At 34.5% G+C, this 17,490-nt stretch overlaps 1 protein-coding gene across 3 annotated transcripts in view; it reads left to right on the top strand.

Moving 5' to 3' along the window:
* The window catches only part of LOC136035728 (endoribonuclease Dicer-like), a 183,990-nt gene that overhangs the window by 40,129 nt on the left and 126,371 nt on the right, over positions 1-17,490 (top strand). For all 3 annotated transcript variants that reach the window (XM_065717684.1, XM_065717683.1, XM_065717682.1), the window contains exons 6-8: positions 4,392-4,518; positions 9,876-10,062; positions 16,468-16,598. In XM_065717684.1, the coding sequence (XP_065573756.1) occupies positions 4,392-4,518; positions 9,876-10,062; positions 16,468-16,598 (445 nt within the window). The remainder of the gene's footprint in view (positions 1-4,391; positions 4,519-9,875; positions 10,063-16,467; positions 16,599-17,490) is intronic.

The following is a 17,490-nucleotide window of genomic DNA, read 5'->3' as shown; positions in this document are numbered from 1 at the left end:
CAGACAATGGGACAGCGAAGAATGTTGTATATTCGCATGTTTTACGTAGTTAAAAACATATATTTATATCTATCTCTATTCACAGGTGGGACACAGGGACACAACTACAATGGCGCGTAACGACTTACGCGCGCGGGGGGGCTTGGGGGGGCGCGAAGCGCCCCACCAACTAGGTGTTGGGGTGGCGCGAAGCGCCACCCCAACAGCTAGTATATATATATATATATATATATATATATATATATATATATATATATATATATATATATATATATATATGTATATATATATATATATATATATTATATATATATATATATATATATATATATATATATATATATATATATATATATATATATATATATATATATATTATAGATGGATATATATTTTTAGAAATATCAATGAATTCTTTTCAATTTAAAACCAAAATATCATCTAAATATCTTTTATTATTTGACAGAACATGTTTTAAATTATTTGTATTATTCTTATCCATCATATATTTATATTCGAGTTGACTTAAAAACAAGTCAGCTATAAATGGGCTGGCATTTCCCCCTCCCATGGGAATTCCCACGATTTGCTTGTACAAATTACCATTAAATCTTATATAAGTACTAGCTGTTGGGGTGGCGCCACCCCAACACCTAGTTGGTGGGGGCGCTTTGCGCCCCCCCCAATTCCCCCCAAGCGCGTAAGTCATTACGCGCCATATTAGTTACGCGCCATTGTAGTTGTGTCCCTATGTCCCACATGTGAATATAGATAGATATATATATATGTTTTTAACTACGTAAAACTTGCGAATATACAACATTCTTTGCTGTCCCATTGTTTGTGTATATCAACCTGTGCCCCCCGGCGTCCCCGTTGTAGTTGTGTCCCAGTCTGTGATTTCTCTTTGAGTGTCCCGGGCGTCATTTATATTCCTTGCGTCCCGGTGTCCCGGTCGTCATTTGTGTCCCGGTGTCCCGGTCTGTATATACATTCGTTTTTGAATTGGTCTTTTTTTTTAGTTTTTAGTTTTTTACCTTTTTTTAGTTTTTTTAGTTATACATCATGATTCTAATGATTGCCCTTGAGCTTTGTTGATGGTGATTGCTAATCGAACATTCCCTGTGTCCCCGTCGTCATTTATATATCCCCCTGTGCCCCCCGGCGTCCCAGGGAATGGTCGATTAGCAATCACCATCAACAAAGTTTAAGGGCAATCATTAGAATCATGAGGTATAGATCTGAATACGGATTGTTTTCCCATGGACAATTATATGTTGTATGTTCAAGAGTCGGTAAACCTGACAATCTATTTATGTGCACAGACAATGGGACAGCGAAGAATGTTGTATATTTGCAAGTTTTACGTAGTTAAAAACATATATATATATATATATATATATATATATATATATATATATATATATATATATATATATTCACAGGTGGGACACAGGGACACAACTACAATGGCGCGTAACGACTTACGCGCGTGGGGGGGCTTGGGGGGGCGCGAAGTGCCCCCACCAACTAGGTGTTGGGGTGGCGCGAAGCGCCACCCCAACAGCTAGTATATATATATATATATATATATATATATATATATATATATATTCTTAAACTTAATAAGAAAAATGAAAATTTTCACATTGTGAAGATGGTATCCCTTTAAGGAGAATTTATTTTCATTTACTGAAATAATGCAAATTTCCAAGCGCTAATAGCTTTTTATATTAGTATATTCAGAATCAATTATGTTGTTGTATATGTTATAATCGAAGCTTATTTAGAGTTTACGTTCCAAGTGCCAAGGGTTGGTCTTTACTTACAGGATGTTGCTATGAGCCGTTGGATCTCCCTTCCTCCAGGCCTTCTAACCCCTCCATTGGCTCTTACTGTCAATGACCTTCATCCATGAAAAAAAAAATGCATCCCTCAAGTTTTTATTCAGAGGGTTAGGACTGAACCCACATAAAACAGCTAGATATTAAGCATTGTATGTAAAGAGTAAACAAGAAATATTACCGTTTAAACTCTGTGAAAAAAATCCACTTGCAGCCCTTTATAATCCTCCCCCCTCCCAAAGAAATCCTCATGATGTCCTGATCCATCTCATCCTTTACACCATTTTGTACTTTTAAACCAATATTAGAAAAAAAACCGAATTTGTTTCCAATTCCTTCTTCATCATATCAATCACAACTATCAAGTTGGATTTGTTCATTTCCGCTCTTTTCATTTCCACCAATACATTCACGTATAGCATTCCATGTCTCCTTTATATCACATTTGTTTTCTTGAAATTTTCTGTTATAATACTCGGTCATGGCTTTGCGACGCAGCTTGTTTACGAAATCCCGCTGTATTTTGAATGAATTAAATGATTCATCACTTTGTTCATCCAGGAATTTTACTTAAAGTGCATTTCTTACCTTCAGTTGCTCAATTATTTCAATGGCAATCCATGGATTACGTGGTTGTTGTTTTTTATTTTATTTAACGACCTTTATGGGGCACGTCTTATCGTAAATAGGCACAAGAACAGATTATAGTTGGTTCAGTGCTTCCGTTGGACAATTTTTTCTCAGAATATACGGGACTCCAATCAATAATACTAGTCTCCTCAGCAAACTTTCTCAATTTTCTTTTTTCAAAATGCGCGTCTTAATTTTCTTTTTGGGTAATCTTTACTACTGGGTAATTTATAACAGCTAATACTGGTAGGTCGCCCGAGCCGGGGTATGAAATCACATCTGTACAGCTTTCATTTAGGTCTCTCGATCGGACAAAAATGTTGTCGATTAGGGTTGCAGTCTGAGCTGTGATGCGGGTAGGACTAATCACCAAAGGGAATAAATCATTTGAAATCATAAAATTCAAAAAATCAATATTTTGACCTGTTAAATCGATAAGGTCATAATTAAAGTCCCCCATCACCACTTGGCTCACATTATCAGATACTTTACCAAAACGTTAATTCATACCTTCAACAAACTCTTCCCAGTGAGCACTAGGCGGCTTATACACCATACTTATTAAATTCTTTAATTTTTTTAATTCTTTTTCTTAAGTTCTTTTAAAGAGAGAATAATGAGGCCTTTTTTTTCCAAGACAGTGAACAGACAAAACCTATTTGAATATTTCAGCTCTATATCTAAGAGCCGTCTTCAGTAAAGAAAATAATAAACAATAACACACTTACAATAAAAGAGTCTTGGCTGAGCTTATCGTTAAGAGGTAATGATGCCTAGGCTATTTTGAAAAAATGGATTTTTAACCAAGCAATTTTATTTAAGCGTGTTATTGCTTAGTATTTTCTTTGCTGAAGACGGCCCTTAGGGCCGAAATATTAAAATAAGTTTTGTCTGATCACTGTCTTGGGAAAAAAAAAGTCCTCATTATTCTCTCTTCTGTATTTATATTAAACTCCACTTTTATTGAAAAACTTTCTACCTTACCTTCTATTCAAATTGTCAGGTCCTCCCTAACCTCATACTTAAGACATTTCTTAATCAGAAACCCGACCCCTCCACGGTTCAACGACATTCGATTCTTCACCATCAGTTTATAACCTGGAAATGAAAAAGACGAGAGAGACTGATCTGAAGTCAGGAACGTTTTAGATAAACTTATAACATGTAAATTTAACTCTAAATCATCTAATGATTGCAATAATTCATGATAACCCGTTGTTACATGGAGGTTCCACTAACATAATCGAAGACTCTTTAAATTTAAAGAGAAAGCAAGCAAAAAGAAATCAAGAAAGAAAGCAAAACTCTGCTTGGAAAATTTTTGGTCTCCAGAACCGGCTGGAGGATCGGTTTTCTTGACGTTATGAATACCCAACCCTCTTTTCTCAAAGCTGTAACAGTAAAGGGTTACCTGTAAGGGTTATGACCCTGTAGTAGATATTTATCTGTGGGAAGTCTCAAATATCTCCAAGACAGCAAAGGTCTAACAAACGGAAAGCAGGACTGGACTCAATTCTGGTCAAGAACCCTTAGTTCTTGAATGTAGCCCCTCGTTTCTTAATCCCATGGATGCGCCTTCTTCTCGTGGTTGTATATCTTACGATCTTCTGCCAGATAAAGAAATTCTGGACGGTGTTGAAGTAAGAAGTTGTCCTTCTATCTTTTTGGGTATTGTTGAATGTTGAATATGACCGAGCCATTTGAGTTTGCTGGTGCTGTGTCTTGTTGGGAATTTTTTGTTGGATGTTAAGGTGCTCAAGGAGTTCGGTATTTGAGACGGTGGGGGGCGCTTTTTTTATTTTATATTCATTTTTGTTACGTCTTTTTACGAGCTGGACAATAATTTTGGAAAGGGGGAAGGTACCCCTCCTTGCATATGGCCTGGACTATCATAAAACTTATACTGACTTATTTTAGGTATTTTCGCTCTTCATGGATATCTCAAATCTTCACTGGTAATTATTGACAAATTTAGACGAGCTTCTGAAACCGTTGATGAGATCAATGAGTTAAATAAGTTGGCTCAACACTTTAAGGAGTTGAGGTAAAAACAAAAGTATTGTCATGCTTGTTGTGCGAATCCACGTTGCTATATGTGAAATTGGAATAGACATAAATTTGTAGTCCATCCACATAAACTAAGCCTTCCATCGATTATTATAACTGAAATTATAATAACAAAATTCTTTAATGCAATCGGCAATGCAGTGGATTCTTGGCAAAACTGCTGAAATTGCGTAATTTATTGTTATGTATAATATTTTTTTTTGTTCTCCCGATATATCTACTGAAGTTTGAATAGTTCAAAACATAACTAAAAATATTTTTTTTTGTATTGTAAGTAAACAAAAAATTTCAGCGAAAGAAGCAAACCATCTTGCTACCCTGTTAATTTAATTCTTCTATTTTATTGAATTTAAATAATAAGCGATTTTACCGACTCAATTTATTTGCCAGGTCTTTAAAATACTGTGGGGGTGTCACCCTTCCATCTATATGTGACGTCTCTGACTGACAAACCCTTCTAGTGTACTTTGGTTTTTATGATTTATTGATACTTTTAGGTATAGCTTGATTTTCTTAGCTTATTTAAAAAAAAAAAAAAAATCCAACCTAGTCCCAAACGGGGTAGAGGTTCTATACATTACTGTTCCATATCATAGTCTGCTTCATTTAAGAAAAAAAAATACCTAATACTGGTCACCTAAAACATTCACCAAGTAGAAACAAGTTTACATTTTATAGACTTAATGTAAACCAGAGAAATTGTCCAAAAGATCAGGTATGAAATGCGTATTCAGGTATGGTATGAAATGCGTGTGAATGAGATAAAAAAAAAGTAAGTGGGGGTCAAAGGATGTGGATGTGGAGTGGTTGATGGGAGTTAAAATGGATTAACGAATGGAGATTGATTTTAATTGCAAATGTAGATTCTGTATTTTGGCTTTTGGAAAAGTGGTAAAAGGAAAGATAAAAACTTTTTTTAGGTTTCAAATTATAGTTTTAATGATGAGTGTAGGTGAAGTTTAAGTTTTAGTGGGATATTTTTAAGTCTTTAATTTTTAATAATGTTTTAAAAATGATTTTTTTTTTGTTATTAAATGAAAAATATTTACCGGAAAGAAGAAAAAGAATTTTTTTATTAGTTGTTAGTTTCAGTTGCCAAATAATGCAAGACTCTATGATTTGAGAGTGAATGTATTTTATTTTTTAGTTTATACATTATTATGTAAATAGAAACATATTGTAAATTTTGATGATTTGTTTAAAGTGTTTAATGTTTTTACGTATTTGTAGTGTATTTTAAGATGAGAAGGAAAACAGCAAAGCAGCCCTTGGCTGCTCTGGGCAATTAGTGACAGCTATTTTTTGAGTTGTATGTTAATTTTAATCCCGGTAAATTTGTTTTATTAATTTAAATTTTATTTAAAATTTAATTGGTTTATTAATTTATAATTTAAATATTTAAATTTTTGAAGAATGGTAGAATAGGATTTAAAAAAACAGATCAGGCATTTAATCATACCCCTCCGTCTAAAAAGTGTGTCTTTTTTTTAATCTAAGTATAACTCTTAGATTCGTTTTTTCTATATATATTTGGAAGGAAGAAAGCAATGATCAACAAGCTTTTAAAAAAGATTGTCACCATGTTTTATGTCGATAATTGTCTACGTTATATTTGTTTACGATAAATCTGAGACCAAGAAAATGTGTCTCCATGCGGTCATTCGACGATTGTATCTACACAATGACGTAGCTTTGTAATTACAAAACTATGTTTATTATAGTGATTAGAGTGTGATTATTATATATTGTGATTATAATGTCATAAGATTATAATTACTATAGTGATAAAAGTAGCTGCAGCAATATGATTTTGTAAAGCTAGGGATAGCTTCATAGTGAGCTTTAACGCAAAACGGCTCACAGATAGCTGATGTCGGAAAATGTTCACAAAAGACGGTTCTTTGAACGTACTGAATAAGCTTCCTCTGGTTAGAGGAAGCCGTTTTTAATTCCCGTATTAAGGGAATTAATTTTTTCAGTGATAAAGTCTCTCTAATTAACCAGCAACCTAAAAACTTGGAGTATGTTTCAAAGTCCCTTATCCAGGGACTAAAAAAGGGGATTTCGGCCCAGTTCTTTCGCACGAAATAGATAGAAAGTTTTGCCTGATGTTCAATAGGACTAGTTTGTTCAAAGGAAGCTTGGTTCTAAGTTATACACTGATTAGAGATAACAATTTGTTCTAACCTATTATGGGCCTTCATAAAGTTATTCCTGCCTTAATAAAATATGATCTACTTGTGGGCTAAAGAACAATCCTTGAAAGTTTCAAGCCAATCAAAATTGAGTATCAAGACGGGTATCAAGACGCCTGAAGATTCAGCATCTTTGATCCTCACCAAAATTTTATGATATATTTTTGAGAGATGCTTTTTGGGGAAGGGAGATAAATTTGGTTTATTCTTATTTAATTTGATTTGATTTCACTTTTTTATTAGCTTTCTTGTCTTTCTCCCTTTCCCTAGATTCTTCATTCTGTTCGCGTCTGTTTCAGATATCTGGGGAAAAATTTATTGTTTCAGATTGTACAATTATGTTTTAAATAATTAAAAGTTCTATGCTTATGCACTAGTAACAAATATACACAAATGTACAAATTATTCAAAAGACTGAGAAAGATTAAAGCAAGCCATTTTTGAAAAGTTTAAATTCTCCCGAGCACTTTCAAAGAAGGTTGTATTTCTCAACAGAAAAAATGTAAAATAAATAATTTCTCAAAAATAATGTAATTTTACATGACCACTCTTTGACATGAAAATCATTTTCAATTCAAAAGGTGTCAAAAACAAAAAATATAAGCACACAATGGCTTAAAGTACCATTAATATGCCACATATCCAATCAATTGTTAAGCTTCACAGTTTGGATGACAAAGGAGAGCAGTGTCTGCTATAATTTGAGCGTTAGGGCAGAAGAGTATGTGATTCAAAACAAAACGTCAATCATCTCCTTCCTTCTGCATTTTCTGAAAGCCAAACTGAAAGCCGACACCTACTCTCCCATAAATCTTAGAAAAACTATTTAACTTCTCCAGTTGTGTACCATAGATAGAGATATTCGTATTTGATGAAACTTACTTCATTAGAAAGCGTATATTTATTTCTTTTTATTGGACTTTCAGAGTTCAGGAAAGTGTAGTCCCTAAAAATTTTTCTTGTATACCTGCTTGGGAAACATTAACAATGAATTCAAAAGAAGTCTCATTGAATAATTTGACAGCTCTTGAAGTCTCCTGTTCTGCTAACTGCCTTGATTGAAATCTTTGCGGACACAGGATGCATGGTGTTTATAGGTGTTGGTGTTTTAACGCCACCGCGGTTTTCCACCACCGTATGTTTTCCGCCGCCCAGGAACTCTTGCATCATCAATAGGATTAGTTGGGTCAGAATAGACATGTTAGGTTAGTCTATGTCTATGTTCTTGTCTATATCTGTGTCTATGTCTATTTCTACGTCTAAGTCTGTTACTATGTCTATTCTGACCTACCTGAATTAAAAGGCGGCAAAAACCGAGGTGGCATTAAAACACTGCTACGTGTTTATACTGTACTTACATTGATTAGACAGTGGTTTGCTTAACACTTAGCAAGAGAATACAGATTTTCTTATCTTAAACTAGGATTTTGAACTGTTGGCACATCTAAATACCCCTACCGGCCTGTCAGGCCTCGAGCATTAAAATCTTGTATTAGAAGGACACTGTCCTCATATTGTTTTTCAAATATTAATGGAAAACTTTTGATAAACATGATTAGTTTCTCAGTTACTTGAAATTTATGATTCTAAAAAGTTTTCAATTCAGAATAACGGATGCGATTTTTCGACGCCCTAGTGGAAATATCTCAACGCAGCCTTTCAACTGTTGTGACGCATAAACTTTTAGAAAAAACGGAGTAAGTTTGACGAGTGACTCAAAAACAACCATTTTTGCGTGAAATCGCATCAGTTGAAAGACAGGGTAATTTTCTTATCCTTCACGATGCCAATCTCCATGGTTCAACCGGCCGTAATGTCAACATTTGTTTCCAATTCATTTTACATTACATATATGCATATAAGGCTCAGTTGGTCATTAAGTCAGTATAATATTTAAATCCATTCCTCGGAATGCCCCACTATTTTTACGGCAAGGTGGAGAAACATGACCAAAGAAAGGGGTTACTTACTTATGCCAATCTGTCTAAATTTCAGTTATTTAAGATTCGTTTACGGGTGCATTACATTATGGGTACATATTGACATTTAATTGACTGCAAATTAGTATTTTGTTTCTGGTACGTGTACAGGCATGTTATATATATACATTTAAGGTTCAGGTGGCTACAACGTCAGTAGCCTATAATATTTTTAAGTATTTTCTTTGGATTCCTAGCCAAAGTGTTTCTCCTGCAACACTATTCTCAGTGAAGTTGACAAAGGGCTGTTGCAACACTTCACATTGCTTAGCCTACTTAAATCTGATCTTCTTATTTTGCGCTTTATTTTTTTAATTTGAATGTTAGCTTTAACTAGGTAAAGCAAATTTAGTTTTATCGGGAATAAATATGGTGCCACTAGGTAAAATTATGTGAAAAGTGCGGTGCCTTTAAAAGCGTCAGCTTTTTCACTCTTGAATATACTTTAACTGCCAGGACTAAAAAAAAAAAAAAAATGTTTGGAAAAATTTATTTTTTGAAAAATTATACTTCATAAAATTTGAATTTAGATTTTGATCCTATCATGGGAAAGGGACATCACAACCGTTTTTTTTTGTGAAAGCATAAATAATAAAGGTCTTCCAGAGCCATTGATGGTGCATTGAGTATCGACACTAGTCGACGTTTCAGTTATCGGGTAGCTCTTAAAGGTACAGGTACCAAGCCTGTTGCCCAGCATTATGGCAGCTGGGATTCAACCCCAGCTCTTGTATGACCAAGCAAAGATCAATCCACAGTGGTAGCAGAGGATCAATTTGAGAATGCCAGCACATATCTGATTATGATTGCTGTAATAGCTGCGACAACTTTCCCTGAAACTTTAAAAAAGTGATTTCATCAGAATTATCTGGTGAAAAAGGTTCATTTATACAATTGGTGAAAAAGATTCAGGGATGATAGCTTATATATAAATTTCTTTTAATAGTAAATTTTTATTGACCAAACAAGATTTCCACTATTTTGGGAAAGAGCTTGAAATTGCTCGAAAATGATGGTGGGTCAAAATGAAAATGCACCATATGATCAAGGGAAATCGCTTTTTTGCGTGGACAATAGGGGTGGATCTCCTTTTTTCTCTTTTTTGTATTTTTTCAATAAAATTTAGATTATCAAGGTCTTTTAACTATTTTATATTTTAGTGGATCACTAGAGAAAAATCTGGGTGGATTCACTAATCTAAAGCTGGTAATAAAGTTGGTTACATCCAAAGTTGCGAAGCTCATAGAACTTTTGAAGCAGCACAAGAACGACGATCATAACTCTTTTCGGTGCTTGATTTTCGTCCAGGAAAGAGTTATCTGCAAATCACTTTGCATTGTTTTAATGGTAAGATTCTATCTTTTAACTGTAGTAGATATAGAAAAGAAATTTAACGTAGCGTGGCACAACATCAATACTAGATAGATAGTATGATTTTTTCTTTCTAGATATAATAAATAAAGAGATCCAACAAAATAAACTGGTGCAATTAATTGTAACTGAGCTATTATACCTCAGGAAAGTCTCATTATGGGGGAAAATGAGGATTGTCACTAAAGATGTTTATCTTACCCAGATGCTATTGGTTAAGATTTAAGTAAATTTAAGTCAAGACACATGATATGCAAAAGATTTTGACGCTTACAAATGCCTGGGCCCCAAGAGCCACCATTCTTATGAAAGGGGGTCTTCTTGACTTCAATTGCATGTCCAGAATTGCTCTGAAGTGGTGTTTACCTTTAAGAATCCATCCCTTCTGTCCCCAAGGCCAATTTACTTGCCTCATAAGTTTCAAATTGTTCCTCTCGTGCCCAGGTTTGTGAGGGGGATATGCCTGTGAAAATCATGATTTTCATGTTTCATTGGCCCATGGTACATGCACCATAAGTTTCAAGGTCATAGGTGGAAAAGACAATCCCTCCTACATTTCTGCTAGAAAACTAACAGTGTGAGTTGGTGTTGTAGGTAATGTGGTCCTGCTTTGTCTTTCTTTTAATGTAGATATGGACTATAACTTGCAATCACCTCAAATAGCGAAAATTTGTCTCTTCTATAAACCCAATATATCGCTGAACTTGTCTAATATTTCGTTGTGTCTGTATGAGATCATGGTAAAAATTGGTTAAAAATCGTAAATTATATAATAGGTAATGAACCTTAGGTAAAGAGTTGACTCTTTTCTATCGTAAAAGACCCAGAAATAATGGAATTTTTTAAACTAGCTGTAACAAAAAAGAATTTGAAAAACAGTGCGTTTACTTACTTTCTTGACTCCCATCCGGCTGGATCGGCTGACTCGGGGCATCTACTCTGATGGTATCATGAAAGCATTTCCGATATGCCTCCCTATTTTTAGCAGTCCTCAGTAGTACTGGGTAGGGTTGGTTGGAAAAGTTTCCCTTCCGACGCCTGGGAGGTCGTCCTCTTGGGCGAGTGGTACTAATTCTTCCTTCAAAGGCTATTTTGGGCAGTTGGGGACACATTCTGGACAGACTTGTCCTAACCATCGAAGCTGCGGCATTAAGATGGTCTTCATGATGTTTTGAGAGTAGTTTAGAGAGAAAAAGAGCTGTTCGTTTGACACACGATCCAGGTAAGTGGTACCAGCTAGCTTTCGGAGAGATCTGGTTTCGAAAGGTGTCAGTCAGTCTTGTCACCAAAGCAAGAAAAGTTGTATCTTTAGGATTTTAGAACGGTAATGATGCTTTCAAATAGAGTGCTGTGAATTGAAGCATGTGGAGGCGATAGCCAGGCGTCGTTTGATTTACTGTAAAGAGTCTTTGGGGGGGGGGGGGTGTCAGCACACTTCCTTGATAAGCAAACTGTCCGACCCAATTGATTTCCTCATACTGAATAGCAGCTTTGGTGTGAGGTGGACCTTTCTCTTAGTCCGTATTACGTTCACCGGCTTGGTCTTGCTAGCATTAATCTTCATTCTGAAGGATATAACTGCATCGTAGATAGTGTTTACACCCGCTTAGAGCTTTTATATTTTGCCATTCAGACGATGGATGTCATCAGCGTATCTGAGCAGGTCAAGGAGATATCCTCCTGAGACTACTCCTGTGCTATGAGGAACTAGCCAGCACAACATTTAGGGATAGGCAGAGTAGAGTGGGTGAAAGGAGACATCCTTAGAGAACGCCTATTGATGTAGAAAATTCTTCAGTAAGTTCTTCGCTAGCCTTCACCATGCTTCTCGCCTTCTCGGATACTCCTTATAATGTCTATGATATCAGAGGAATCTCCATAATGAGTCAAAATATTCCAAAGACCATCTTCCCAGATTATGATGAAGACTTTCTTAAAGTCAATGAACAGTTGGTATATTCATTTGCCAAATTTTAATGCCGGTCTATGATAACAAGGATTTACAAACAATTTACAACAATTTACAATTTACAAACAAGCAATTTACATTTTGGATAAACGTAAAGAATGTAATTTTTATAATATAAACTCCATTAAAAACAAAGCTACCAGTTCAAATTTATCAGTAGAGTTTGAATGACTCCAAAAGGCGGAGAAAACATTTCCAATACAACTGCGATCTTGTCAAAAATTCTATCATCAAATTTAGTATATTTAGAAATCTTGAAAGAACCTTCAACATATACTGATTCCAAAAGGCGGAGAAAACATTTCCAAACGACTAAGATCTTGTCAAAAACTATATCATCAAATTCAGCATTTTAGAACTCTAGAAAGAACCTTCAACGTATACTGACTCCAAAAGACGGAGAAACATTTCCAAACGACTAAGATCTTGTCAAAAACTATATAATCAAATTCAGCATTTTAGAACTCTAGAAAGAACTTCAACATATACTGACTCCAAAAGACGGAGAAAACATTTCCAAAACGACTAAGATCTTGTCAAAAACTATATAAGAAAATTCAGCATTTTTAGAACTGTAGAGAGAACTTTCAACATATATTGGTTCTGAATTTTTTTTTTTTTTTTTTTTTTTTTTTTTTTTTTTTTTTTTTTTTTTTTTTTTTTTTTTTTTTTTTTTTTAGTATTCATGGGCAGTATTTCATTTCAATCAGCTGAAAATTCAGGGGGTAAAACAGTTTAGCACCTAGTGATTTTCCTTTGAAAGTGCAGTTGTCTTTGGGAACCTACAAACTGTTAATGTTTGAATTTTTACGGAGGAAAAGTGTTGTCAGATTTAACCAGTTAATTCCGCCTGTTATGTTTTCACAGTCCAGCGTGGTAACGATGACGGTAATGTGGTGCTACCCCAAAAGGTTTATGATTCTAAAACAACCAAAAGACAAATCTTGCAAAACTGGGACAGGGTCAGGGACAAAAAAGGCTTTATTTAATATCCCTGATACTTAAATAATTTATTATCTAGGACATTTACTTTTGACAGAAAAAGATAGTTACTATAGTAAAGCAGTAATGAGACTCCTTTAGAAATAAAGGATGTTCACGATTTCTCTCAATGTTGGTTGAAGATTTTCCTCTTATCTCCACTTGACCCTCTCATCTCGGCTTGATCCTCTAGAGCGCTTCTCCTGTTTGGCTACCTAGCATCTCCAGTTAATTGTTGGACAGAACAGAGGTAATCTAAAAAAGGTGCCTAAGAATTGTCTTTAATGAGGGTTTAGTCCCTTATGTCTCCTTCTTCCGAGAACCAATCTGGTCATCCTTAAGGAAAGGAAAATGAAAATTTTTTGTGTTTTGTCAATAAATGTTAAGAAAGCTACACTTTCTAATAATTATTAAGCTTTCTTAAGAAATCTTTGGGTTCATGTGTTTTGCTTTTTTTTTGCCGATTTTTCGACCATGATTCTTTTTTATTTTGGCTCCCACTACTACCGAAACCCCCCAGATCTTTTTCATCAAAACTGAATTTCTGAGTTTTCCTTTTTGGTACTTATCTGTTATAGCTACCTTTTTCAAGTTGTCAAGACGAAGACTAGTGACGTAATAGATTGAAAATATACAGTTTCGGGTATGTATTTGTACCTTAGGCGTGGACGGGGATTTGTTCATATTATTTTTGTCTATTTCATTAAGATTAAACTAACTTCACTTCTTGAGTAGGGTCGGTGTAACAGATAAGTACCTCCTTTCTTTAATACGCATGGTATGCTAAATGTTCACTTTAACGATTAAAACAATCAAAATTTATTTCTACTTACTTTGGTACTTTAATGTCTTTCCTCTGGCCTCTTCCATTTCACCTTTGGTAACCAGCTTGTATATTGGAATTTTAATAATCGCAACTTTTCTATTTTCTTTTAAACCAACTTTTTAACAGTCTGAGTGAGTACGCGGTCATGATTTATTATTCGTAGCGACAATTTTATCGCAATTATTTTGTTGCATTTTAGGGGGGGGGGAATTTGGAAGCTATGGATTTTGAAGAATGTTTCAAATAGTCAAGGACTGTTTTCTAAAGCAATTATGTAAATTAATTTCAAAATAATTGTAATTTTGTCTTACGATTTTTGGAGCCTTCATCGGCTAATTGTTCAGCGTTCCTGAAAAAAAAGATCGCAAGACGGAAGATAGACCCTTATAATATTCTGAAATTGGACGCAAAAAGCTCCTACACATATTTTGATTCCTGATTAATACAAGAAAAAGGTCCCATTGGCCATTTGAAAAATCGCAACTGAGAAGACTAGACACTGAGAAACACAGTTCTGAGTTGAAGCATGATTTCCATTTTCTTTCACGCCAACTTTTAACAGTCTGTGCGAGTACGCAGTCTCGCATGTTTCTGCGAGAAACGGCACCATTTCTGTTTTTGGCAAAAACAGAAATGGTAAAAAACGGAACAGAAACAGATTCTAATGGAAACTGAGAAAAAAACGGAATTCTGTTTCTTTTTTTTTCCTTTTTTTTTTTACCGATAAACAGAAACTGCATGTATTTATCTTTTTAAGAGTCATTTAATAGATATTTCCGTTTTTTCAGTTTTTTTTAGGTTTATGAAAGTAAAATGAACATTGACAATGATTGATTAATAAAAAAGATCAAATAGAAAAAAGGACCAAGTATTCCCCAAAACAATACCAAACAGACCCCAGCCTGTCCTCTCAGCTGAAGTTTGGTTTCTTTCAAAATCTCGTCAAAACTAAGATAAATCTGCATAATTTAAGCATACTTTTGTAGTACTAAATAGTTCCTTTCTGGTACTAAATGGCTTAATTTTTTAGTTTTTACTGTCATTTTCACTTGATTTGGGAAAATTGGCTCTAACTTTGCCTCCCCCCAGGATTTTGATGAATTTTCGCCACTGTTTCTCCCCATCCAACCCTAACGTGCGAATATACAGCCGAAATTTGCTTCTAAAGGGTTATATTTTCATAATACTTAGGTATATTTCATTAGGATTAACCTAATTTCACTTCTTGTGTGAGATGAGTATAAGAGATAAGCACCTATATAACACAAATTGTATACATCTCATGTGTTTTGTCAGCATTATTTTAATTTTACAAGAACGGGAGTTGAAACAATAGTGACGCATAGCAAAATGCTTTGAAAACATATGATTTGGGAAATACATTAGCATATTAGAGGGTGGGGATATGGTAAAGTCTACAATATATGTAAAATATAAAGATATATGTATATATATATATATATATATATATATATATATATAAATATATATATATATATATATATATATATATATATATATATATATATATATATATATATATATATATATATATATATATATATATATATATATATATATATAGAGATAGAAGGAGAAAAGGAAGACTGTTTTCCTACATTAGTAATTAATATAGATCAGTACTTCAATGAGGCCTTAACCCTACTCATCCATACAATTACATAGGTCAAAGAGCATAGCCATACACCAGTTCGTGGTAACGAAGTGTAATTAAGGAGTGACCTGGCTCAATAGTAACCGAAAATCTAAAGACAGAATTTTATATCAATGGATACACTCCTTCTGTATGGAAATTGGTAGGACAAAAAAATAGGACGATAAAAATTGGTAGGCGTGTCAGGGAGCTGCACAAATTGACTTGATAAAGTCGTTTTCCCCTATTCGACCATCTGGGGGGCTGAAAGGAGAGGAAAAATTAGAAAAATTGAGGTATTTTTAACTTACGAGTGTGTGATCGGATATTAATGAATTTTGATATTTATAAGGACCTCGTGACTCAGAGCTCTTATTTTAAATCCCAACCGGCATTAAGCCTCAGATTTTCCTTTTAAAGCAATCTATTGATTCTTAATATTTTGCTAGAGCTCATAACATATGAGCTCTTGGCTCTTCCAACCTCGTCACAAGTGCCATATGAGCTCTTAGTTCTTGTTAGTTTTAATGTTGGTCCTTACTTTCAGTTGAAAAAACTTTTTTTTTTAATTTAATATATCTATATAGCTACATTAGCCTAAATTAAATTTCTTTTTTCTTTAATTTATCTGATTACTAGCTCCTTTTCATTCAGGTCTTTTCACCCACATGCTTTTATTCTCACCCACATGCCTCCAAAATACCACGACTCCTTCAATCTTCTTTATAAAATTCTGTGACTTTAGAATAATCCGACTGCTGTTGTTTTTTTTCAACCTCTCTCCTCCAACCAATTGGAGAATTAGTCCCTTTCGTACTTGCCTAATTATTGTGCATAGCATGACCATTCAGGTGTCTATATTATGAATTCTTAATTATATAGAATTTTTTTTTTACTTGTTTCTGAACTCAAAGGAAAAATCCTGAAAATGCAGTAAACTTTGTTTTCCAGAAAATCGCCAGCCTCTGTCCAGATCTTTCTTTTTTGAGAATTCTGTATATAACTGGTGACGATATGAGCAGTAGATATATACCAAAGGATACTGAAATCGACAAGTTCAAACACAAATGCATTATGTCGAGGTAAGCTTCCTAATTTCCAATTTTTAGACATATATTATAGTTACAACATTTTAGAGAAAAACAGTGGAAGGGAAGGGAAATTAAGTTCATCAAACGAAAGAACGTAGAACAAGCAAAAGGCGAGGTTTATTCTCTTCATTTTCTTAGTATTCATTTTGGCTTTCTCGTTTGTTTGTTTTTTGTTGTTTTTTTTACATTTGGCCTAATATACTGTATCGTTTTTGCCAAGAAGAAGCAATAGATACATATTTTTATGTTTTCTCATCTAGCCTATGCTCACTATCGGTAGCTGGCACGCTGTCAAAAATTGTATGTACCCAATGGCTCGTTGTGGAGTTGTATTTCAGAGTCTTGTAGCTTGGTCGTATTCAGAAACTTTTCTGGCGTCGTAGAACTCTGTTGAGCATGGTGGAGCGTGATAGACGGTGGCAGGAGGTTCTAGAAACCTATCCAAATTTACCGACGTGGGTACTACTATGCTGCACACGTGTAGAAGGCTATGATCGTTCAGTGGCATGGTGCACTGAACCTAAAGCCCTTTTCCCTGTACCCTTTCGTGTAAGGATAGAGACTTATGGTTAATGGTGCATGCGGCACTGAATCAATATTTTCAGTCGCTGGTCTGTTTTTACCGGAACAGATAGAGAGTCTTTCTCCCACCTTTGCGGCAGCAGGAATCGTACTTCTATTATTTACGCTTCTGGTTGGCGTAGGCAATTGTCTCGAATCCACACTTATCTGAGCGAAATATTTGCAAGAGCATCACTATATAATAGTTACTCTATAAGTATATAAATATGGTAACTGTATAATATTTAGTATATTTAGTAATTGATTCATGGAGGAAAATAGGCCCTATAGTTTCAGGGTTGAAAATTTAACGCCCAGAAGT

The sequence above is a fragment of the Artemia franciscana genome, chromosome 14 (assembly GCF_032884065.1).
Source record: "Artemia franciscana chromosome 14, ASM3288406v1, whole genome shotgun sequence".
NCBI classification, from domain to species: Eukaryota; Metazoa; Arthropoda; class Branchiopoda; order Anostraca; family Artemiidae; genus Artemia; species Artemia franciscana.
The sequence above is the reverse complement of the archived record's forward strand: the minus strand, read 5'-3'. Positions and strand labels throughout refer to the sequence as shown.